Genomic DNA, 26,060 nt, shown 5'->3' with positions numbered 1-26,060 from the left:
ATTTTCCTACATTCTCTATGATACATGCTATTGTTTATTTCTCTTAGGTAGACAAACTAGGTTGAGTTAAAAGTGCAAAACCATGAAATACTATCTGTCTTTCATTTACATCTTTGAAAACAGCCACTCAGCCCCTTAGCCAGGAGCACACATGGATAATTATCACCCAGAAATGCTGAAACTGCACACTCAAGGTTGGAGGTAACATTCACCTTAGCTCATAAGAAGGGAAAGTGATGTTTGCTATGAATGCAATTGTGGCCTCACTACAGAGTTGAGAATAGTGTTTTCTGAGCACAGAGAGAGACTACAAGAAAAAGAGAGGAAAAAACTATTGTTATTTTAAGAGATAGAAATCTCTGTCACCTACGCTGGAAATCCAGTTGCTGCAAAAAAGCATTAAAGGTATCAGGAGATTTCTTTTCACAAACATGCCAGGTGTGCTGGAGAGCATCTTTATGACTGTGGCGTGTGGAGTGTGCCTCTTGGGGATTTTGGCTAATGGCTTCATTGGACTAGTAAATTGTATTGACTGCATGAAGACCAGAAGAATGACCTTAATTGATTTCATCCTTACTGGCTTGGCCATCTCAAGGATTGGTACATTGTGGTCACTAATAACACTGAACATTTTGGATTTTTTCAATTTTAGAATAGTTTTCATTAGCAATTGGATGTTTTCAGAAGTTGTTTGGAACTTCAGCAATAATTCTAGTGCCTGGTTTGTAAGTTGCCTTAGTATCTTCTATTTCCTGAAGATTGCCAACTTCTCTCATCCTGCCTTCCTCTGGTTGAAGTGGAGAATTAACAAGGTGGTCCTCAGGATGCTGATGGGAGGCTTGCTCATATCCTTGTTCGTTTTCCTTCCATTGACAGAGAGAATTGTTAAGATCCATTTAATTCCAATCAATCAAGAAAATAAAACAAATATTGCTCATAATAACCAAGGATTGAACACCCTAAAGTTTTCAACTCTGATTCTTATTAATACTGGGGGGTTTGTCCCCTTTACTCTATCCCTTATCGCCTGTTTCCTGTTAATACTATCCTTGTGGAGGCATACCCAGAAGATGCATCTCAAGGTCACAGGCTCCAGGGATCCCAGCACAGAGGCCCATGTGAGGGCTATGAAAGCCATAATCTCATTCCTCTTTCTCTTTGTACTATACTATTTGGGTCTCGCTATGGGGGCCTTAAACCTATCTCTGTTTTGCAGTAAACCTGTGTCAGTGTTTACACTGATAGTCACGAATGTTTATCCCACAACTCACTCTATTATCCTAATCCTAAGTCACACCAAGCTAAAGCAGGCCTCTCTGAGGGTACTAGGGAAGCTCAAAGACTTTTTCACGGTCTAAGTGTTTGAAAACAGAATGTGTAAGTCTAAGTGGCAGAGACTGAACTCTGGGAAATCTTGGATTTTTCAGGAAGGGATGTGGTAGTAAAGAAACCACGAGTACTAGGAGAATATTTTTTTTCTTATTCTATTAATTATAATTAGAAATCTTTGCAAATATTGAGATCCAAAGTTTGATTTAACCATTCACACAGGAAACAAAGTGGATGAAGAAAATTAGATGGCCAAGATATAAAGCTTATCCATTGGCATATATGGTTCTTGGACAGACATTCCTTATGGAAAATAAATTAAGCTTTACTTTAAATAGAATGAAGAGATTAATGCCTTTAATGATCCCAAACATTCCCCTGAAACAAAGGACCATCCTTTAATAGCAACAATCTTTTCCTGTTTTTGTAATTCTGTGAACCATGGAGTGCCATGGTTTCTAAAAGAGAGTGTATTATTTGGAGGTTAATAGAGAGATACAGATTGAATGAAAGTGGACTATCAAAATAGAAAATAAGGTAATATGAAGAATTGAAATAGAGGATATCCCCTATTAAATGTTTGTCAGAAAAATAAAAGGAGCTGGTCACGTGAGGAGAACAAGAAATGGACAACCTGTGTATTCTAGTGGTGTCCTTGTGATATCAAGAACCACATCTGGAAGATTTAAGAGAGAATGTGTAAAAGAGTCACATAAGAAGGACATGCATGGATGAGTTATGATCCACATTATTGGAGAGGACATTCATTTTAATGAGATCACAGAGGATTTGACTTTGGTTCTCAAAGGATATATTTACTATTTCTGCCTTTTTGTATTAATTTACATTTTCTTCATATGCTAGGTTATAGTCAGCATTTGCCTAAATGCTGTATGTTGCTGACAAACAAGTAGTTAATCGTACCTAGTATTAGACTTATTCTGTTCAAATCCTTTATTTCTTTCCTGCTTAACTTTCTGTTAGATTCAGCTAAGTCTGAAACAGGTGTCATGAAATCTTTCATAGTCCTTGAAATATTATTTAGACTGCCTGTAATTTGAATGTAATTTATCTTTTAAGGTCTTGAATGTTAAGCTATTCAGTGAATATATGCATCTACATATGTTTACATGTGTGTATATGTATATAATATATATACAAATTTTTATACTCTATCACGTCTTTAAGCATAATATAGTTTCTTTGCTTGTCTTTCTTAATCATTTGGGAGATAGCTTCACACAGGGGGAAAAGCACTGAGCCTGGAGTCAGAAAGACATGAATTTAAATCCCACCTAAATCCCACTGTAAACAGATCACTTAATTTCTCAGTAACAGTCTCTTCATCTGAAAAATGAGGGTAATAATAATAGCACTTACCTCCTAGGGGGTGTTGTGAGGATCAAATAAGAAATATATAAAGTTTTATCAAAGACTTAAAGTGCTATAAAAATCAGAGACGATATCATATTGATATATCACTGAGGCAGCTAGATGACACAGTGGATAAAGAACTAGACCTAAAGTTAGGAAATTGTTTTTAGATACATATTAGTTATGCGACCTTGGACAACTCACTTAACTTCTGTTTCAGTTTCCACAACTGTAAAGTGATGATAATAATGGTGCCTACTTCCCAGCATTTTTGTGAGGCTCAAATGTGGCAAGATTTGTAAAGTGCCTAGCAAAGTCCTTGGCTGATAATAGGAATTTTATCAATGGTAATTGTTATTACTGTTGTTGTTTTCACCTTTGATGATATCAATGTTGTTCCTTCTAACTTTTTAGAGCTTCCTTATGCATGATGAATTCCATTACATTCCATATTTTAATTCTATTCATCTTTATATTTTAAGCATATTTCTTTTTTAAAATTTATTTATTTATTTTTAGTTTTCAACATTCATTTTCACAAGATTTTGAGTTTCAAATTTTCTCCCCATCTCTCCCCTCCCCCCACCCCAAGATACCATGCATTCTGATTCCCCCTTCCCGCAATCTGTCCTCCCTTCTATCACACCCTTTCCTTCCCTTATCCCCATCTTGTCTCTTTTCTTGTGGGGCAAGATGGATTTCTATACCCCATTACCTGAATTTCTTATTTCCCAGTTGTATGCAAAAGCAATTCTCAACATTCAGTTCTAAAACTTTGAGTTCCAACTTCTCTTCCTTCTTCCCTCCCCACCTATCCCCACTGAGAAGGTAAGCCATTCAATATAGGCTGTACATGTGTAGTTATGTAAAAGACTTCCATAATAGTCATGTTGTGAAAGACTAACTATATTTCCCTCCATTCTATCTTGCTCCCCATTCATTCTATTCTCTCTTTTGACCTTGTCCCTCCCCAAAAGTGTTTACTTCTAAATACTGCCTCGTCCCATTTGACCTCTCTCCCATCATTCCCCATACACACCACTTATCACCTTCCTTACTTTCCTGTAGTGTAAGATAGATTTTCATTTCAAATTGAGTGTGCATGTTATTCTCTCTTTAAGTCAAATGTGATGAACGTATACTTCACTTTTCCCCTCAAGACTCAATTCTTTTCTTCTCCACTGAAAAAGCTTTTTCTTGCCTCTTTTCTAAGGGATAATTTGCTCCATTCCATTTCTCCTTTTCTCCTCCCAATATATTCCTCTCTTACTCCTTAATTTTTTTTTTTTTTTAGATATCATCCCTTCCTATTCAGCTTGCCCTGTGCCCTCTGTCTATATGTATATAATCCCTCTAACTACCTAAATACTGAGAAAAGTCTCAAGAGTTGCAAATATTATCTTTCCATATAGGAATGTAAACATCTCAACTTTAATAAGTCCCTTATGATTTATCTTTCCTGTTTACCTTTTCATGCTTTCCTTGATTCTTGTGTTTGAAAGGCAAATGTTCTATTCAGCTCTGGTCTTCTCATCAAACAATGTTTGAAAGTCCTCTATTTCATTGAATGACCATTTTTTTAACCTGAAGTATTATACTCAGTTTTGCTGGGTAAGTGATTCTTGGCTTAAATCCCAATTCTTTTGACTTCTGGAATATCATACTTTAAGTCTTTTGATCCCTTAATGTAGAAACTGCTAAATCTTGTGTTATCGTGATTGAATTTCCACAATACTCTAATTGTTTCTTTCTGGCTGCTTGCAATATTTTCTCCTTAACCTGGGAACTCTTGAATTTGGCTACAATATTCCTAGAAATTGTCCTTCTCAGATCTTTTTCAAGAGGTGATTGGTGGATTCTTTCAGTATTTATTATACCCTCTTGTTCTAGAGTATCAGGGAAGTTTTCCTTGATAATTTCATAAAAGATAATGTCTAGACTCTTTTTTTTTTTTTTTGGTGATGGCATTCAGGTAGCCCCATAATTTTTAAATTGTCTCTTCTGCATCTATTTTACAGGTCAGTTGTTTTTCCAATGAGACATTTCACATTGTCTTCTATTTTTTCATTCTTTTAGTTTTGTTTTGTGATTTTTTTGATTCTCCTAAAGTCATTAGGTTCCATCTGTTCCATTCTAGTTTTTAAAGAACTATTTTCTTAAGTGAGCATTTGAAACTCCTTTTACATTTGGTTAATTCTGCTTTTTAAAGCATTCTTTTCCTCATTGGCTTTTTGGACCTCTTTTGCCATTTGGGTTACTCTATTTTTAAAACTGTTATTTTCTTCAGCATTTTTTGCATTTCCTTTAGGAAGCTATTGATTTGCTTTTCATGATTTTCTTGCATCACTCTCATTCCTCTTTCCAATTTTTCCTCCACCTCTCTTAATTGATTTTCAAAATTCTTTTTGAGTTCTTCCATGGCCTGAGACCATCGCATATTTATTTTGGAGGTTTTGGATGCAGAATCTTTGACTTTTAGGTCTTCCTCTGACAGTATTCATTGTTCTTCCTCATACAAAAGGATGTGGGGCAGCTAGGTGGTGAAGTGGGTAGAATACCAGTGCAGGAGCCAGGAGGACCTGAGTTCAAATCTCACCTCAGACACTTGACACTGTGTGACCTTGGGCAAGTCACTTAACCCCAATTGCCTCATCCTAGGCCATCTTCAGTCATCCTGATGAATATCTGGTCACTGGATTCAGATGGCTCTGGAGAAGAAATGAGGATGGTGACCTGCACAGCCCTCCCTCACTCAAAACAAAAGTCAAGTGCAAGCCATTTCATTATTTCTCTGATGGCATGGTCTCCTTTGGCAACAAAGGACGAACATACAAAGGATGTAAGAAAATACCTGTTCGCCAAGAAACTAACCTTTTCTAGTCTTATTTTTCCCCCCTTTTTGGGCATTTTCCCAGCCTGTTACTTGAGTTTTGAGTCCTTTGTCAGGTGGAAGGTGTACTCTCGGGACCTGTAAGTTCTCAGTTCCTCCAAGGTGGCACAATCAAGAGAGAGGAGTTTGCTCCTTTCTTGGTCTACGCTCTGGTCTGGGAGCAACCAGAGGATTTTCTGCCCAGGATCTGTGAGTCGAATTCCCTCTCCAGAGCCTCCACCAACTCCACCATGCCAGCACTCTTCCTTACCCCAGGACTGACACTCAAGGCTGAGATTCAGATCAGCTGTGCAATTCCCCCAAGGTCTTTAGACTGAGGACTCCTAAAATGGATGCTGTGTTGCAGTGACTGCTGCTGCCCTGGGGCTGCCAGGGCCAGACTGCTTTTCCCTTCTCAACCAGGTAGAAGCACTTTCTCACTGACCTTAGAAGCTGCCTTTGGCGTTTGTGCTTTGAGGAATCTGGGAAATGCAGCTGCTGCTGTTCGGCCTAGAGGCCAATGAGCTGCCTGAGTCTTCTTACCTTTCGCAGGTCTTCAGAGGCCAACCGGATAAACGTATTGAGAGAAGAGACTTTCCAGAGTCAAACAAGGGTTAGGCTTTATTCAGGGTCTTAGTTACGTATCCATATGCAGGGTGAGTTCTTCCCCAGGAGAGAGGAATCCTCCCCCTCCCAAGGGGCAAGGATCATACAGCAAGAGGATGGGAGTGGAAGAGGGGAGGGACCCCTGGAGGGGACCCCAGAGCAAGAAGAAGAGGGAGGGACCCCCAAAGGGAACCCTGCAGCCAGAAGAGGACCTTCAGGATTTCCTGTCCCTACTTAAGCTCTCCCGCCGCCCTGCTCTCAGCCCCTAGCTAATTAACAACAGGTGTGCTCAGACCACGGACCAATCTCAAGGGTGGGATGCTCTCCCCAGCAAGTTTCCCGCTGAGAAGAGGTGGAAATGCACGAGATAGCCCATGTTTCACGCCTCAATCCCCAGCTGTTCCCTGGGGGGCCTTGTGAGAACTGTGAGGTTTAGAGGTGCTCACTTTTACCTGCCCGAGACTGTCCACGTGAAAACTGAACTTATACCCCCAACAGCTGCCTGGGATTCCTCCCTTGAGGCCTGTTCCAGCCCTGTCCCTGCAGCAAGATGTGGCCAAGGTTGCGCTGTGCTCCGCTGCGAGCCTGGTGTGATAGACCTTTCCTGTCAGCCTTCCAGGGTGCCTTGGGTTGGAAATCTCTTTCACTCTGTAGTTTTGTGGCTTCTGCTGCTCTATAATTTGTTTAGAATCATTTTTTACAGGTATTTTATGGGCTATGGGGGGACAGCTAGAGTAGGTGCATTTTTCCACTCCACCATCTTTGCTCTGCCCCCTTTTAAGCATATTTATTGCAAAAATAAAATTATTGGATTTTGTTTATAATTCGTTTTACTGCACTCTTCCATTTCATGGGTCAGTTAATCCCATTCATGTTCATAGTTCTTATTGTTTGTTTTTCTCTGTCCTCCAATTTTTTTTCTGCTAAATATTTTTTCTCTCTCTTTCCCACTTTGAGGCTGTCCTCTCCTTGTCTCTATCCTAAATTTTAAACCTTTTTTCTAGTTACATTTCATTCCCTCACTTATTTCACTATATAATTATTATTATATTGCTAATTAATTGAGCTTTAAAATCATATTTTTGCTCTATACTCTCTGTGCATGAGACTTCCACTCATGTTAAGATTACCTCCTCAAAAAGAAACATCAGCTTAAGTAGAATATAAGTTAGCAATAAGATTAAGAATGAGTTCTGCCTATGGAACTGATGACCCAGGAACCTCTACAATGGGCTCACACTAAACTGAATCCAATTACAATGGCTACTGTGACTTGTTATTGCCCACACCTAGAATTTATTCTGGGTATTCTCCAAGTATATCATGCATGTATGCCCACATACCATATGGAGTCTTCAAATAGAATGTTTGTATATTTCTAAATCATGCCATGTGCATTCTAGTTATCCTTATCCCCTTCATCTTGTTTACTTCCCTCCCTTAGATCCTTTGACTCTTTGGTCCCTTGAGTTTTATGGGTGAGCTTTGACTTGATTCTCTCCAGAATTTGAATCCCCATCAAATCAAGTAAAACTGCCCATGCCCTCAAGGGCACACATAGAGAAGATCTATAATCTCTTCCTTTTCTTTCACATACTGCTTTCCCCTCAGGATTTCCAAACCTCCCACAACAATAATGACAATAATAATAATAGCTAACATTTATGTGGTGCTTACTATGTGCCAGGCACTGACATATTGATAAGAGGAGGGAGGAGGGGCTAGGAGACCTGGATCAATGTCCCTTATCCCTGGATGACTCTCGATTCTATTTCACCCGCAAATCTTTGAATCTCTGGCACAAATAAATATCTAAATAGAGACTTAAGTCTCTATTTAGAGATAGAGGCAGATTAGAACTGTCACTGACTAAAGCCCAAAACTCAGAAAAAAGGTGAAAATTATGGCTACTCTTTTCTGAAAAATGCTATTTTAACCACCGGTACTTTTCCTCACAACTGTTTATCCCACGAAGTTATCAGTGCTGTTATGTCTGGGTGAAAGGTACATTCTAGGCATGGGGATGGTCAAAAGCATGAAGAGGGGAGATAAAGTGAGTGACTTGCTTATTTTGTGTCAGGCACTGTGGTAAGCACCTGGGATGCAAATACAAACAATCAAGCCACTCTCTACTCTCAAGGAACTTACTTTTCAATGAGCAAAGATGTTACACAGAGGGAAACTCAAAAGTGATAGTTAAAAGGTAGAGAGGTATTTAGACAGATGTTGGTGTTAGCCATGGCTTTAAGCACTGGAGGGACAGAAAGAAGAAAAGCATTGGAAATCAAGGTGATAAAATATATTGATAAAAAATTTCAAATATCTATGTAAATTAAAACAAAGTCTTTAAAAGTAGAAATGGCAATGATTCTAACCAAATGCCAACAGTCACTTTTAATATGTGCCTCAATATGTATTGCATTTTATATAAGTAATCATGGGGAGTGATTTTAAGTTGAGCAAGTCATAGATACTGGTATTTTTCAAACATCCAGTGAATAATAGTACAATGTCATAGATACTGGAGCAAAAAGATCTGAATAACTCCATGTTCCACAAGTAACCTTCCAATTGGAGGTTCCATCCCAACTACAAAGACCTGGGTACATTTAGAGGACTGCTCCATTCTGAGGCTTCTGGGTGAATTGGTGAAGAAAATGTGGCAAATGAAAGCAAAAAGAAGTCAATCTAATTTAATCAACTAATAAAACATATGCTTTATAAAGTTATTGCTTTCCCATTCAATTCAAATCAACCTATAAATAACTGACCATGTGCAAGACATTTATTTTAAAAGCTTTTGATTCAGGAGAACAAATCATTGCCTTGAAAATCTGCTATAGAAAGATGCATCCATACATATGTCAACATAGGACAAAACTCCTTGACACATCTCACACTTAGAATATCAGTAGAGGAATCCAAAGTCCCCAGAATTTCTCTGTGATGAAGCAGCCAATGCATGGCAGCAATGTCTGTTTTCTTAAACCAGACTGTATCTCAGTAAGGTGGAAGGTGATAACACTCAATCACCATTTTTTTCCCTATGTATTCTAAACTCTAAGATACTGCAGGCACCTATTTTCCAGGGCAAATTAGGCCAAGGAACAGTGCAAAGTAATGAAATAGGAACTGACCTTCATTTGCATTTTCACAAATAATATGTCAGACTCTGTTAGGAGTACCTATAGAACTTTAACAACTGGTAATGTTGAGAGGGCACACCAGGGTCTGAGCTAAAATAACTGCCTGAACTGTTTCCAAGAAGAGGGAGAATTGTTATGAAGACAGAGGAAGCCCAATCTCTTGGAAAAACTTGGGAATTTCTGACCAAAGAGAAAAATGTTAGTTAAGGAGAATAAACTTAATGTTATTTCAACAGGCATATCATGCTATTCCATTTTCCTGGAAATATATTAACCAGCAGTTTTACTAACATTGACTTTCTTTGCTGTAGATATACCAAGGGCTGTGGAGAAAACGTGCATCTATGACCACTGGAGAGTTCCCAACTGAGTTTTTGACCAGTGGCTTCATTGGACTGTTAAATTAAATTGAATGGGTCAAAACTAGAGAGGTGTCGCCATTGGACTTCATTGCCACTGTCTTGGCTGTGTCCAGGATTGTTTTCTTATGATCACTAATGGCAAATCTCTTTTATATAGCACTCTCTCCTAAAGTATATACCCCTGTTAAACTGAGATATTTGTAGATCATTTGGTACCTGAGCAATGAATCAAGTGCCTGGTTTGCCACATGCCTCAATGTCTTCTATTTCCTGCAAGTTGCCAACTTTTTCCCACCCTGTCATTCTCTGTCTGAAATGGAGAATTAATACAGAGGTCCCCAAGATGCTAGTACGTTGCTTTTTCCTTTCCCTCTTTGTTTGCCTTCCAATACTAGAGAAAAAGAGAGATATACACAAAATTCGTGTTATTTCAGAAAGCAAAGCAAACATGGTTCAGAAAATTCAAATGCTTAAAACACTTAACTTGTTCACCCTGTTTTTATTCCATTTGTAGGGCTGGTCTCCTTCACTCTCTCTACCTGTCTTATATACTGCTTCACATTACTTTTCTTCCTGTGGAACCACATCTGGCAGATGCTGTTCAGTGTCTCAGAGATGCCAGCATAGAAACCCACAAGAGGGCTATGAAATCTATGGCTACTTTCCTCTTTCTAATTGTTCTGTACCATTTAGGCAACATAATAACAGTGGTAAGTCTTTTTGTGTTCCTGGGAAGGCTGATTACTCTGTTGACATTGACAATGATGGAATTCTACTCATCGGTCCACTCCAACATCTTGATTTTGAGGAAAAACAAAGTGAGGCAAACTTCCTTGAGGGTGTTGTGGTGGGACAAGTCTTGTTTCAGGTGCTCTGAGAAAGTTGTTAGTACATCTTGAACACTCCTAGGTGAAAATAATGCTTGAAGAACCTTTTTTGAGAGTCAGAGTAGATTACCAAATATCATTGAAGTCCTGTTTGGTCAAAACAAACTTACAGGGAAAAAATGAGGAATACCTATCATCCAGATGGTGACTTTTAGTTAGAAGTGCTACCTATTGAACTTATCCATCCGTGATGATATGTTAGTATGTAACGATCAAAAAGAACCATGCACTGGAGATATTGCAAAAGTCTAGTTATGCTTTCCAGTGGACTTGATTGTTTGCTACATTGGAATCCTTCTGTGGATCCTCTGTGAACTTATTGTAGGACTTGAGTAATACAACATAGGCAAGTTTCATGTCTTCCAGTGATCTGAATCATTGGTAGAAGTATCCACATTGATGATATCAGAGATTAACTTGTTCATTAAAATATTTTAACAGGGTCCCTAAAGGATATTTTAATATCTTACATGTTTTCTTCTCTTATTGTTTCTTTTTTCCCTAGAGTGTGGTCAATCTTTCCAAAATTTCCATGAAACTCTGAAAAAATAATTATAATTCTTAAAATATTCATTAAATTAATAACCAAATGATATTCTTTCAAATGTTGATGATCAGATGCCTAATTTATTTTCTTTTAATTTTTTGTCAGATTATTCTGCCTGAAAAAAGTCTGATTAAGCATCTAACAATTCTTGGTGTACTATATTGTTTTCTGATAATTCAGTGAATTACACCTGATTTTCTTTTTGTGTTAGGCCTATTAGTTACTTATACCTGATTTTTTAAAATGTTAGGCCTATATCAAATATGTGTTTAACATTGATTTTTTTTTCATTTTCTGTGATTCTTGAATTTACTGCTTTCTCTACATTAATTTCACAGTTCTCACGCTCAAGGGGAATGTAGCACAGTTAATTTTCCGTTTTGTAACATATCTATTTTCTGCTGTCTTTTCTGACATCTAGATTGTTAATCTCACTTTTAAAAAATATTTTATTGATGTATGATAAGTAATCTTTCACCTCTCGTTTCGACTCTACATGAATATACTTGCAGATAGCAAATTGCTGGATTTTCCATCTAATCAATTTTACCATTTAATGAATGATAAACTCACATTCAAGTCATGATGCCTAAGTCAGTCAAACAAACATTTACTATGCACCTACTATATTTTAAATACTGCAGTGAACACTGAAGACATGTGGAAAAAATCGACAAAAATAAAACAAAGAAACAAAAATAATTACAGAAACAAAAATCAAGCTGTTCATAATCTACAACATGCAAAGAACTCTGTAAAACAAAGTATATACTCAATAAATTGTAGAGAATCAGCAGAGTGGAGACACTGACATTAAAGTGGGATTATGAAATGCTTGTTTTTGAAGGTGGAATTTTAGCTGGGACTTGAAGGAAGCAACAAGTCAGGAGACAGAGATAAAGTTGGAGAGAGTTCAGGCATGGGGGACAACCAGGGAAAATGTCCATTGTTGGGAGACAGAGTGTCTTGTGAGAGGAACAGCAACAATTTCTGGTGTCACTTAATTGTAAGGTGTAAGGGAATAAAGTATAAGAAGACTAGAAAGTTAGGGGCCAAACAGGTAATGGAGGACTTTGAAAGTCAAACAGAGGATTTTGTATTTGGTTTTGAAGACAATAGGGAGCATTCCGGGTTAGGATTAGGTTAGAGTTGGAAGTGTATTTAGGGTTTGTCGAATAGGAGGAGTGACATGATTGGATCTTTACTTTAGGAAAATCACTTTAGTGGCTGAATGGAGGCTGATGAGAGTGGGAAGAGACTTGAGGCAGGTGGACCCTCCAGAAGATATTGAAATAATCCTGAAATGAGATGATGAGAGGTCTGCACTGAGTGGTGGGGGAGCAGTGTCAGAGGGAAAAAAAGTTTATTTTTTTCTTTTCACCACTTTTTCTTTTCTTTTTATTCTCCTCAGTTTTCTTTCTCCTTTTTTCCTACCTTGTTCTGACATTTCTTATTTTATCATTGAATTTTTGAGCTCAATCTCTTTATCTGTATTAGAACTTTGTGTGGGTTGATTCTTCAGGCATTCTGCTTTTCTTTTTCCTGTTCCTGTGGGAGGCTTAATTTTTAAACTTTTCTCATGGAGGGAGGTTAGAAAAGGAAAAGAAAGAAGTATTTATCATAAAACCTGCTAAGTGCCATGCACTGTGTTAAATGGTTTACAAGTATTATCTCATTTTGATGCTCATGATAACCCTGTGAGGTAGGTACTCTCATTATCATTCTCTCCATACTACAGATGAGGAAGTGAAGGCAGGCATTAATTAAGTTGCTTATCCAGAGTTATATGTCCAGGTAGTGTCTGAGCCCAAATTTGAACTTGTCTTTCTGACTCCAGGTTCTGCACCCTATTCATTGAACCAACAAACTGACTTTTTGAAAGAGAAAAGACTCAGCAAATTGTCTTTGAGGGGGAACTCTACTCTGAGAGCTGGGGAATGTCCTGGGTATGTATGCCATCCTCAGTCCTCTCTTATGAATAATTTTAATCTTTCTTTGACTCAGAGACCAGAGTGGTCCCTTCTCTGCACCTGGAGCTCATGGTAAAATGCCCTTGCATGGAGCCTGTGGGTTTGGTTAGTCAGCAGATGCTAAACGGAAAAGAATTTGAAGTTTCATAGATGGCCTCAGGAGAGAGATATGTCTTGTGATTAATCATTTCTTTCACTCATTGATTTTCTTTATTTTTTATTTTTTTATTTTTCATCTTTAACACAGTTCATATCATGTAACACAATTCCAACTTTTGGTCAGGTGATATTTCTTTTAAAGCATTTACAGTATAGATCACAGATGGTTTTTTTTTTTTAACATTAGCCAACTGAGACACAAATAATAACTATGCATGCTAACTTCATAGGCCCTTGACCTAATGGTCTCCATACTATTACTAAGAATTAAGGGACCCTAACTTATTGTTGTTGGTCTAAAGTTCTAAACCTAATAGTTTAATTTTAGACTTGACCTTGGATGTTCCCCTACCAACAAACTATAATTTAATAGATCTGGGATTAAGTTTATGAACCTTTTGACTATAGGAAATTGCCACTAAGAGTAGGGACATTGTAGGGAATCAATATCTCCCCAACTTCATGTCAGTTCCAGGCAGGAGTAGATCATCAACTTGCATTCAGTGAGGCTTAGAGTCTGCCAGGTGTCAGTGGAGAAACTGAGTCAGGATAATCCTATCTCAGCCCAGGCTCAACCGCCGCTCTCCTACCCTTCCCATGACATCACCTTTTTTACTTCATACCAGAATCTCACAGGCTTCCTGGCATCATGAATTGGAGGCTCAAACTGCCTTTGTTGCTATCCATACCTGAGATTAGACTTAGATGAACAGTCACTTAATAGTCCCATAGCATCTTAAAATAGCAAGTTCCAATAACCAGGTTTCAGATATGACTATAATTTCAAATTGACTAAGGAACATCTTTTGAGGCAAGTCTTAAGTGTCTTACATGCCTTTCTATACATGTTCTAGTTCCTCCTTAAATAACAATCATAAAATCAAATTTGCCACTAAAACCTTAATTTTTCCATCAGTGCCAAATTTTACCCGAAGTTACCTGCCACTAGGAGACTTAGGCTAAAATTCATTTTCCCAAACTAAAGTTGTCTCCGATTTAGTCTCAGTAATTAATTCAGTCAGTTGTTTTAATACTAATTGCTTTTTTATCACTTTGTAACATGTCCAAATTTTCTCCTCATCTCTTCCCTCCCCCCACCTCCTAATACTTTGCATTCTGATTATCCCTTCCCTCAATGTATCCTCCCTTCTATCACATCCCATCCTTCCCTTATCTGCATCTTCTCTCTTTTCTTGTAGGGCAAGATAAATTTCTATACGCCATTACCCGTGTTTCTTATTTCCCATTTATATGCAATAATAATTCTCAACATTCATTTCTAATACTTTGAATTCCACCTTCTTTCCCTCCCTCCCTCCCCATCCTCACTGAGAAGGCAAGCAATTTAATACAGGCTATATGTACATCATTTTGCAAAAGACTTCCATAATAATCATGTTGTGCAATACTAACTAACTATATTTGCATCTATCCTACTCTATCCCCCCTTATTTTTTATTCCCTCATTTGACCTTGTCCCTTCCCAAAAGTGTTTATTTCTAGTTACTCCCTTCTCCCATTTGCCCTCCATTCTATCTTCCCCTCACCCCACTTGTCACCTCCTTCCCAACTTTCCTGTTGTATATGATAGATTTTCATACTATATGATAGATTTTCATACAAAATTTAGTGAACATGCTATTCCCTCCTTAAGCCATATGCGGAGACAGTAGCTTGGCTTTCTCTCTCCCTCCTTCTCCCTTTTCTCCTCCATTGAACAAGATTTTTCTTTATCTCTTTTATGAGTTATAGCTTGCCCCATTCCATTTCTCCCTTTCTCCTCCCAGTATTTTCCTCCCTCATCTCTTAATTTTTATTTTATACCTTGTTTTTTTGTGGATATCATCTCTTCTGATTCAACACAGCCTGTACTCTGTGTGTGTGTGTGTGTGTGTGTGTGTGTACAATCCCTCCACCTACCCAAATACTGAGAAAAGTCTCAAGAGTTATAAATATTTCCTTTCTATGTAGGAATGCAAACAGTTCAGCTTTACAAAGTCTTTTACGATTTCTCTTTCCTGCTTACCTTTTCATGCTTCTCTTGATTCTTGTGTTTGAAAGCCAAATTTTCTATATAGTTTTGGTCTTTTCAACATGAATGCTTGAAAGTCCTCTATATCATTGAATGACCATTTATTCCCTTGATGTATTATACTCAGTTTTGCCGTGTAGGTGATTCTTGGTTTTAATCCCAGTTCCTTTGACTTCTGGAATATTATTTCATGCCCTTCAGTCCTTTAATGTTGAAGCTGCCAGACCCTGTGATATCCTGATTGTATTTCCACAGTAGTCGAATTATTTCTTTCTAGCTGTTTGCAGTATTTTCTCCTTGACCTTGGAACTCTGAAATTTGACCATAATATTCCTAGGAGTTTCTCTTTTCAGATCTCTTTCAAGAGGGGATTGGTAGATTCTTTCGATATTTATTTTGCCATCTGGTTCTAGAATATCAGGACAGTTTTCCTCGATAATTTCATGGAAGGTAATATCTAGGCTCTTTTTTTGATCATGGCTTTCAGGTAGCCCCATAATTTTTAAATTGGCTCTCCTGGATCTATTTTCCAGGTCAATTGTTTTTCCAATGAGATGTTTCACATTATCTTCCACTTTTTCAAACTTTTGGTTTTGTTTTCTAACTGCTTGGTTTATCTCATGGTCATTCATTTCCCTGAACTCAATTCTGTCTTTCAGAGAACTGTTTTGTTCAGTGAGATTTTGAACTTTCTCCTCCATTTGGCTAATTCTGCTTTGGCTTTTTCTCCTCATTGGCTTTTTGGACCTCCTTTTCCAATTGAGTTAGCCTCTTTTTAAAGGTATTATTTTTCTCAGCATTTTTTGATTCTCCTTTAGCAAACTGCTAACTGGCTTTTCAAGCTCTTCTATTGCCTGAACACAGTTTAAGTTCACTTTGGAGGCCCTGGAGGCAGAGGTCTAAACTTCCTGGGACAGTAAACCATGTTCTTCCTCACCTGAAAGGATAGGAGGAGACACCTGTTCACCAAGAAAGTAACCTTCTATGGTCTATTTTTTCCCCCTTTTTGGGGCATTTTCCTAGCCAGTTACTTGACTTCTAAATCCTTTGTCAAGAGATTAGACTCAGCTGCTGGGTTCCCTTGGACTTTGGGTGGGGGCGGGGCTGTCACTCAGGGCTAGGGTTTAGATTAATGGCTCTCTACCACCAGAGACTTTAAGCTGAGCTGCCTGAACAATAGATCCAGGTTGCTTCCTGGCCTTCATAGGTGCCTACTATCTGCTGCTGTGGCCTCTGCTGTCACCCTCAAGGTGATTGTAGCTCTGTTCATTTTCCCTTCTGTAATCCACCCCAGGTCATTTGATTTACCCAGCCCATTTATCCCAGGCAACAGCAGAGGCCACATAGCCGATAGTAGGCACCTACGAAGGCCAGGAAGCAACCTGGATCTATTGTTCAGGCAGCTCAGCTTAAAGTCTCTGGTGGTAGAGAGCCATTGATTTAAACCCTAGCCCTGAGTGACAGCCCCGCCCCCACCCAAAGTCCAGGGGAACCCAGCAGCTGAGTCTAATCTCTTGACAAAGGATTTAGAAGTCTGGAGAAACTGCTGGAGGAACCCTGTTCCCTCTTGCCCAACTGGGAAAACCCTCCCCCTTTGACCTTTGGAGATTTCTTTGTCGGTGGACTGAGGTATCTGGGACCTTCCCTGCTAGAAACTCTGCCCCGAGGTCTGTTCAGGTCCTGTTCCTCCCAGTGCTATGTGGTCAGGGCTGTGTTTAGTTCCACTCAGCGTTCCATGAGATAGACCTTTCCTGTCAGCCTTCTGGGTTACCTTTGGCTGGAAACCTCTTTCCCTCTGTTGTTCGGTAGCTTCTGCTGCTCTAGACTTTGTTGAGAGTCTTTTATACAGGTATTTTGTGGGCTGTGGGGGAAGAGCTAGAGTACATTTGTCTTTTTACTCCAACATCTTGGCTCCGCCCCCACTCATTGATTTTCAAAAGTATTTGAAACTTTAAAAAATCTTATGACATTTTATATTCCCAACAACCCTGGGAAGTTGATGTTAGTATTATCCCTATTTTATACTTGAGGAAACTGAGGCAGACAGAAGCAAAGTGATTTAAGGTCTTAGAGCTAGCAAGTTTCTGAGATCAGTTTTGAACCCCATTTTCCCTGATTCCAGCCCCATACTTCATCCACTCTAGTCACCAACTGCCTACAAAGAGGGAATGTGTACCCTCTCCTGGGGTTCAAGTTCTTGGCCAACAGCCAGGAAGAAGTGACTTTCTTAAAATTTTGATCTTGTTTTGTGAGCATTCTCTTTATTGTCTTTTACCATACTTCACACTTATCAGATCCTCACAATTGAAGGGAACAGGCTACCCACATTCCTTGTAGTTCTCACCCTGATGGTGATTGTAGCTCTGTTCCTTTTCCCTTCTGTAATCCATCCCAGGTCATTTGATTTACGCAGCCCATTTATCCCAGGGGAAGTTGGGAGACAGGAGGACCAACAGGGAGGATACAAGTATGAAACCTCAAGGACGTTGGTGATATTAGGTATTCAAGAGCTAGGGGATAGTGGAGGCAAATATCAGTAACATGCCATAAGGTGTTACAGGACTGAAGAAAGACCCCTCAGAGTGATCCAAGAAAGGGATGTTCCCACTCAGACTCCCCTTTATTCTCCCATAAGGGAGAAGCTGGTGCTCTTTGTGGCTTCTGAGGTTTATCCTGCTTGTATCACTTTCCTATTGTTTCTCTCATTAGAATGTGAGCTCCTTGAAAAACAGACATTTTTTTTTGCTTAATAAAAGTGTGATTAAACATCAACAAAATTATACTTGATTTATTTAAAATGTTTAAACTTAATAGATACTAAATATTATTACCACTGAATAGCCAACATTAAAGTTAGTAAAAGTTTATGAACTGCCTGGCCTGGGGATTTCTGACTTCCCTAGGTCTTTCTCTTGCATGCTGTGCTCTTACTTAATCTAGACACAAAGGCCTACAGAGTTGTCTCTGTAGGGGACATGTGGGGAGCTCTGCCGGCTTGTTGGCTTGTTCCAGCACAGGTTTTGTTAGTTGGCCTCCTTTTCTATTGCCCATGAGACTCTGCCTAACCTTCTCTGCAATTTTGTGGCAGAGGAAGTCACTTACTAAAGTTTCTTATGAGATTTCTTATTATTTTGGTCTACTGGGAATTTCGGGGTTTTGCTGAAGTTAAGATGTGGGAACTGGGTGATCTCTTCCATTCAGGTAGTCACCTTGTTCAGATGTGTTCACTCCTCCTAATCTTACTAATCATCTTATTGTATTGTCCAGTCTTGATGGTCCTCCATTTCCCCCTATCTGTCACCTCTGCCCTTGTCTCTATTATCTCCTTTCACACTTCTGACCTTTTGGTGGACAAATTCTATTCAACATTTTCCTTTGAATTCCTTGCACCCTGGACCAAAGCTTGCCTTAACTTGCTGGGAGTTGACCCCAAGGCACTCCCACCATTCATCTCCACTAATACTCAAATGCTGTTGATTGCCCCTCAAGAAAGGTACACAGCTATGCTTGCTAGAAATGTGGCCTGAGCTGGGCTCCCTGTCTCATATGTCAATCATTTTGTTCATCTGTCATTGACTATCATACTCTTGACAGCTCCTCTTGGAAGTGTTTTTTTCTTTCCTCAAGTCTTCTATATCATCCCCTATATCCTCTTCCTCAGTAAAGAATCCCACTTCCTATTTTACTGAGGCAATAAAGGCCATTTGTTGTTTCCCCTTCAAATCCCTTCCATACCTCCCAAATCTCAATATCCTCTACCATTTTCTATATTTTTCCTCTGGTCTATCAAATAACTTTGCCCACATCAATCCCACCACCTGTTCCCTGATCCCATCTTTTCCCACTTCCACTGGAAACTTATTCCCTTAACCATTTTGTTTTATTGTGTTCAGCTTTTCCTTATCTACTCACCTCTTCTTTGCTCTCTTCAAATATGTCTAGTTTTCTCCTACCCTTAAATATTCTTCACTTGAGCTTACCTTCTCCTCAATCTAGTTGATCTTTCATTTTTATACTTTAACTCCTAGAAAGACTTATCTACACCTATTGCATACATCTCTGCAACTGCCACTCACATTTCAGACATTTGCAATCTGGCTTCTATCTCTACCACTTGAATGCCATTTCATTGTATATCCTTAAATTGACTAGCGGATGTCCCTGTGGTCTTATTGCTGAAGAAGGAATTCATCCCTAGAAATAATAAAATCCATATTTTTAAGATAGATTTGGTTCAAGTGAGAAAAGTTTTGAAGGACTGATCATCGAAATTTTTCAAAATTTTTGTATATGTAGTGGAAGAAAATTCATCTGGACACTCCTAAAGAACTGATTTTCTCCAGCTTAATTGGTGTAATTGTAAGTTAATGGGCAGGTAACAGAATAGATCATGTTATTGGTATAAAGGCCAGCTAGGTGATGCTTTGGATAGAGTGCCCAGTCTGGAGTCAGGAAGACTCTTCTTCTTAAGTTCAAAGACCCTTACCAGTTGTGTGACCATGGCAAGTCACTTAGCCCTGTTTGCCTCAGTTTCCTCATCTGTAAAATGAGATGGAGAAGAAAATGGCAAACTATTCCGGTACTTTTGCCAAAAAAAAAATATCTCTAAATAGGGTCACAAAGAGTTGGACATCAACAACAACAATAACAATAAATATAAAACATGTATGAGTAGGGAATCTCTAAATATATAAATATATATAGATAGACAGACAAACTAGAAGGATAGAGGGAGAGAGAGAGAGAGACAGAGACAGAGACAGAGAGAGAGAGACAGAGAGAGAGAGTTCAGAGGAAGTCTTTTCTGGGCAGCTCTTAGAATAACAACTTTGGAAATAAAGGAATATGATGGACCAATGTTCCTACACAAGTTCATAATTTCAAGGACTCCTGAACACCATTCTAAAGTCTTACTTTCTCTCAACTAACTCCCCCTGGAGGAGCTTCATTGTATTTCATGAAGTTTATAGAACTAAATCCTTTCCAGCAAGAATGTAGGATCATGGTCATCATTTTCTGAGCCACTCAGGAGTCCTCTCCCTTTGGCAAATGCGGTACACAGCATAGGCTTGTCTCTCTACAAAATTACATTAGACTTAGGTTCTTATCTGAGGTCAACCAGGGATCAGTTACATTTGTACAAACTCACTGGAGAAATTATGCCCTTCGGATTTTTATTACTAGGTATACTTATTTAGGCGATCCACTAGAGAACATAGCATTTTCTCTCTCTCTCGCTTTTAGGCTACAGGCAGGTTTGTTTCCTTTACAAATCAAAAAAATTCTCTGACACAACTTTTGCATAGTTGAATATATAAGTACTGACACCTATTGGATAATTGAAACCTTTACAAGGACTGATGGTCCTTGACATGTTGGTGCCTAACTAACAAATATTCATGTTTTTATTCTGCTTTTAAACAGACTTGAACTTTTTTGCTTCATTGGGAAATTCTTAAGTTGTGGAAGTCCATAGAATAAAATTTGCCTGTTGACCTAGAAATCCTGAATAACTAGTCTTAAGTGCTTAATCTCTGGGGGTGTCTCCCCTGTGTAGAAAGGGACATCTAGAAATTTTGTCCAGACTCCAGCTTGAACAGCCTGATACACTAAAGAAATCATTAAAGAGTTTTCACCCAGATGATTTTGGGTTCTCACCAGAGGGTAAGGGGGAACTGCTAGTTAACCCCAGGTCTCTATTCCCTTCAGGGAGTGCTCCATGTGGTATGGAAGCCCTACAGAGATCAAGTTTCTTTCTGAAACAGGAAGCTGGATTTTCTTTGCCTTTGTGTTTCCTGTATTCAAATCACTTTAACAAATATGTATTAAGTGCTTACTATTTGCCAGACATTATGTTAAATCCTGAGGATACAAAGAGGAGCCAAGCCAGTTCCTGCCCTCAGGAAGTTTACAGAACAGTGGAGGAGATCATGTGAAAGCAACTACGCATAAGTAAGATAAAGCAACCTAAATTGGAGATGATAGTGGGAAAACACTGCCATGAAGGGGAATTGGGAGATGCTTGCTTTAAATGTCTGCTTCACTCTGTTCAAGGACAATTGTGCTTTTCACCTGTACATGTGGGATGGTCAAATTTCTTTCCACACCAACTGCTGTGAGGCTCTTTACAGTTGGACATTTAAGACAAGAGCAAGGACAATGTTTATGCCTCCCAGGTTCTCCCATAGACCATCAAGGCTTGACATCGGAACAACATGTTCAAAGTAAACCCCTAATAATTTTCAAAAGATGAAAAAAATGAAACGGGGAAGAGTCGAGCAGAGGTGCACCTACTGAAAGCTCATTGAGCATGCACAGTGTAGTAGAAGTTATACAGTCCCATTTATACTGATGTAATGCTCCCATGGACATTCTATGACTTCTTCCTGTCTGCTTCAGAGGTGACAAAGACATGGATTTTTGAATGGCTGCTGAACCAGAACCAGTTAATCACTTCCAAAGGGAACTAGATGGCCAAAGAGATTCCCCCACCCCATCTCTTTCCTGACATTATTTGTTTGAATAAGACAAAAGATGCTCCAGATGCAGAGAGATTTGAGAGCAGAGACAACAACACCTGCTTTGCTGCCAGTGACCTTTTTCTCCATATGGGTTTCTATGTCTCTTCTCATGATAACTTCTCAGTAAATATTCCTTTAAAAAGCCTAATTGATAGTAATAAGTTGAATGATACTATTAAATGGTAGCAATGATAATGAGGAGATGTTAGTTAGATGATACTGAATAGCTAAATAATAAGACTGAGTAGTGGAAAATATGTCAGAATGGGGTCTCAAACTGAGAACATTAGAGAATATCCCATAATCCATCAAGGACATCTCTAGAACCCTGATAGGGAAAAATGTGGCAAGCATGGACCCACCTGTTATTAGTATGAGAGGGAGTCACTGAGAGACTACAGGGGCTGTGTGGACAAAGTCACTATGTCCCCATAAAATCCAATTAAGTGTTTTAATCCCTCCCTGATCATGTACACAGTTACAAAAGGTCATTGATTCAAAGAGTAAGAGGGGTTAAGACTAGAAAATGTAAAGCTGACTTTTTTTATGCAGATGTATGAGATTCCATGCTGAAGGGTTGTGTTTTGGTGTGATTTTTATTGTTCCCATGTCCACTCTCTCACTTCCAACCAGTGCCAATGGACAAAGTGATGCATTTGAACAGGAGACAGCTTTTGGCTCACTTTTCCTTTGACTCTTAATTCCAGTGATGGGGTGGAGGGATAGATAGTAATCTTCCACCAGAGCAGAAGGAGATGGTCAACAAGGTGGTAAGCTTTTATCACCACACTCAGTGATTCATTTTTATATTCTCATATTCAGGCTATTACTGACAACTTTTGAAGGCAAATTAGGCTGAGGGAGAATAGTTAAAGCAATGAAATACAAACTGCCTTTCATTTACATCTGAACAAATAGCAACTTGACTCTCAACCAGGAATAACATGGAAATTCCCCATCTGGCAATGTTTGAAGGACACTTCTAGGATATGGGCTAAAATTACTCCCTGGTCTATTGTCAAAGGAAGAGTAGCAGGTCTCCTGAAGGCAGCTGAAGTACCATTTCATAATAAAGTTGAGTATTTTCTAGGCAAAGAGGGAGACTGTTCTTATCAAGGGAAAGAAAATTATCATTTCAAAGATAGATATATCCTATTGGCTGGGAAAGTATTTCAGGTACAGTGCTTTGAAAGGGGTGTGTGTGTGTGTGTGTGTGTGTGTGTGTGTGTGTGTGTGTTGTGTGTGTGTGTTTTTGTGTGTGCGTGTGTGTGTGTTTGTGAGTTTTCTGCAGACATGCCAGGTACCATTCAGACCATCTTTGTGATGATGGCAATTTGCCAATGGCTTCATTAGACTGGTCAATTTCATGGACTGGATCAAGACTGGAAGACAGTCTTCAGTAGACTTAATCCTTACTGCCTTGGTCTTCTCCAGGATTATTTTAATGGGATCATTCACATCTATAATCATTGTAGTTACTTTCTTTCTTGATTTCTATATCTTTGATAAGATGTGTTATTTAGAGCACACCTGGCATTTGAGCAACCACTTAAATACATGGTTTGACACCTGCCCCAGAAATCTTCCTGAAGATCACCAACTTTTCCCATCCTGCCTTCCTCTGGCTGAAATGGAGGGTTGACAAAGTGGTCCTCAGGATGATTTACATCTGTTCCCTCATTACCTTCCTTGTCAATCTTCTATTGGCAGAGAAAATAAGTGAGATATATGCAATCTATTCAATGCATGGAAATAGAACAGATGGTACTTATGAGATGCAAATAGCTAAACATCGTCATTTTTTTAGTCTGATTCTTTACTACATGGGGGTTGGCCCCCTTCATTTTCTCCCTCATCTCTTGCTTTTTGTTGATCTTCTCCCTGTGGAGGCACATCCAGAAGACGCAGGGGAATGTCACAACCTCCAATAATTCCAGTACAGGGGTCCATAAGAAGACCATGAAATAGATAGTCTCCTTCCTTTTCCTCTTTTTTCTATACCATGTGAGCATCATCATGGGTACCTTGAGCTACATTCTTTTTGACAATCCTCTACCTGTCTTGTTTTTAATGATGATAACTGGCAGCTACCCCTTTGCCCACTCTATAACCTTGATCAAGATGAATAACAAACTAAGGCAATCCTCCCTGAGGATTCTCTGGCAGCTAAAACATTGCCTCCAAGGGATCTGGGAAAGGTTTTATGGAATAGGTTAAACTCTGGAACATCTCCCTTCTTCTGAGGGGAAAAAATCCATTTCAGATTACTGAAGAACTTTTCAAGGGTCTTTATTGATCATTAAGTTTCACTCTAACCTAAATTTGACTAATAAAAACAGGAAGAAACAAAGGGATGAGTAATTGTCTCCAATAAAGGTCAGCAAATGGAGGCCTGAGGACCAAATCCAGACAACTAGCTCTTTGGAATGCTCAGGTCATGAACTACAAATGGTTTTCCATTTAAAAATAAAATAAAGTTTTATTTTTAAGAATGTTAAACAAAAATATTCTGAATTCAGAGATGTGCAAAAATAGACTATGGTGGCCCATCATTCAATAACAAACCTAGGGTGGTATACAAACAACCTACAGATCTTGCTCTTCAATATATAATGCATATAAATACATAAATATCCAACACATACCTACCTGTTTAAATATGCAAACAAAAATATGCATGTGGTACCTATAAGCAAACTTACACACACAGGATGTACCAAAGTCCCAATTAGTGCAGTTTTGAAATTGCACTGAGATTTTTGGGACACACTGTATATACAGATATACCATATTCAAATACTATGAATGGACAAAATATTGGGCCTAGAACTAAATTGGAGGAGGAATGTGAGCAGTATTTTCTTAGTGATTTTCCTTCAGCAATCCTAAACCTTTTCCAGAAATGAAGGTTCATCTTTTCAAAAAGTCAATGATTGGCTAAGATGACAGAGCAGAGGCAGCAACAGCAGCAAACTCTCCCTTCTCCCTCCAAACAACTTCACAATAACACATCAAAGAAAATCCTGTAGTGGCAGAGTCAACAGAAGGTAGGGATGAGACATTTTTTCTAGCCTAAGACAACTGAAGTAGTCAGTAGGAGAGATCTGTGACACTAATGTGGGGGTTGATCCAGGGTGCATACCAGTGGTAGACCTTGGAGATGGCTGTGACAGTGGCAGCAGCAACAGCTTTGAGCACTCTCAAACCAGAGATGATAAGGGGATTTGACAATTGTGAGATAAATTATCTGACATAAAGGAGGACTAAAAGAGATTTCCGTGACCCTGACTTGATACCATATGCATGACCTGGCACTGTTTGGTGAGGATATGCAGCTCCAGAGGGGAGATAAACACTTGTGATAAGGGAGTAAGATGATCACAATTCCAAGGTGAAGAGGAACATCAGCTCTTATGGGCACAGGGAAGCACTGTCCCTTGCTTGATAAAGACCCAAATAGAAGTCAAGAGAGCAGTGACCATGCTTTTCCCTGGTTCATACCACTTTGGAAACATCAAAAACTTACAGACCCCAGAACTAGCTCTGAAATAATAGCATGAAAAAAAAGCCTGAAGCTTGTGACAGTGCCTTCCCAACACTAGGGGAGCAGTGTCAAGTTTTAAGATAAAGTTCAAGGTCAAGAAATAGACTTGAAAAAATGATCAAACAACAAAAACTAGGCCACAGAAAGTTACTGTAATGACAGAGAAAAACCAAGAAATAAACTCAGAGATGGTGGAGTAGAAGGATGGACCTGTAGAAGCTCTTCCCCCACAGCCCATAAGATACCTGTAAAAATGACTCTAAATAAATTCTAGAGCAGCAGGAGCCGCAAAACAACAGAGTTAAAGAGATTTCCAGCCCAAGGCAGCCTGGAAGGTCAACTGGAAAGGTCTATCACACCAAATCTGGAGCAGAGCACCGCCGATGGAGTACAGCCCAGCCTTGGCTGCACAGCATGGACAGGATCAGAACAGGTTTCAGGGAGCCATGGGCAGTAGCTATGGTTCCCAATTCCTTAACCCAAAAACATCAAAGACAGCTTCAAAGGTCAGTGAGAAAGCTCTTTCACCTGGGTGAGAAGGGAATAGGGTCCTCTCCTAACCCTGGCCACAGGCAGTGACAGCAGTGTCCATTTTTGGAGCCCTTGACCTAAAGACTCTGGGGGAATTGAGCTGCTGATCTGTGTCTCACCCCTGAGTGGCTGTCCAGGGATGAGGTGGAGTGCTGATGTGGCAGAGCTGATGGAGGCTCTGGA

The 26,060-nt window shown here is 39.1% G+C and overlaps 2 protein-coding genes across 2 annotated transcripts; both read left to right on the top strand.

Moving 5' to 3' along the window:
* The first annotated feature begins 431 nt into the window (after positions 1 to 431).
* On the top strand, positions 432 to 1,358 carry LOC140522645 (taste receptor type 2 member 10-like). The gene has a single exon (XM_072637986.1). The coding sequence runs from the start codon at positions 432 to 434 to the stop codon at positions 1,356 to 1,358; it is 927 nt and encodes a 308-aa protein (XP_072494087.1).
* Positions 1,359 to 8,195: 6,837 nt separating this feature from the next.
* On the top strand, positions 8,196 to 24,019 carry LOC140522643 (taste receptor type 2 member 7-like). Its single transcript, XM_072637985.1, has 4 exons — positions 8,196 to 8,231; positions 9,891 to 9,962; positions 23,395 to 23,579; positions 23,812 to 24,019. Exons 1-4 carry the CDS (start codon positions 8,196 to 8,198, stop codon positions 24,017 to 24,019), a joined length of 501 nt encoding a protein of 166 aa, XP_072494086.1.
* Positions 24,020 to 26,060: the final 2,041 nt, after the last annotated feature.

This window comes from Notamacropus eugenii, chromosome 2, assembly GCF_028372415.1.
Source record: "Notamacropus eugenii isolate mMacEug1 chromosome 2, mMacEug1.pri_v2, whole genome shotgun sequence".
Taxonomy (NCBI): Eukaryota; Metazoa; Chordata; class Mammalia; order Diprotodontia; family Macropodidae; genus Notamacropus; species Notamacropus eugenii.
This window is presented reverse-complemented; position numbering and strand designations above follow the sequence as displayed.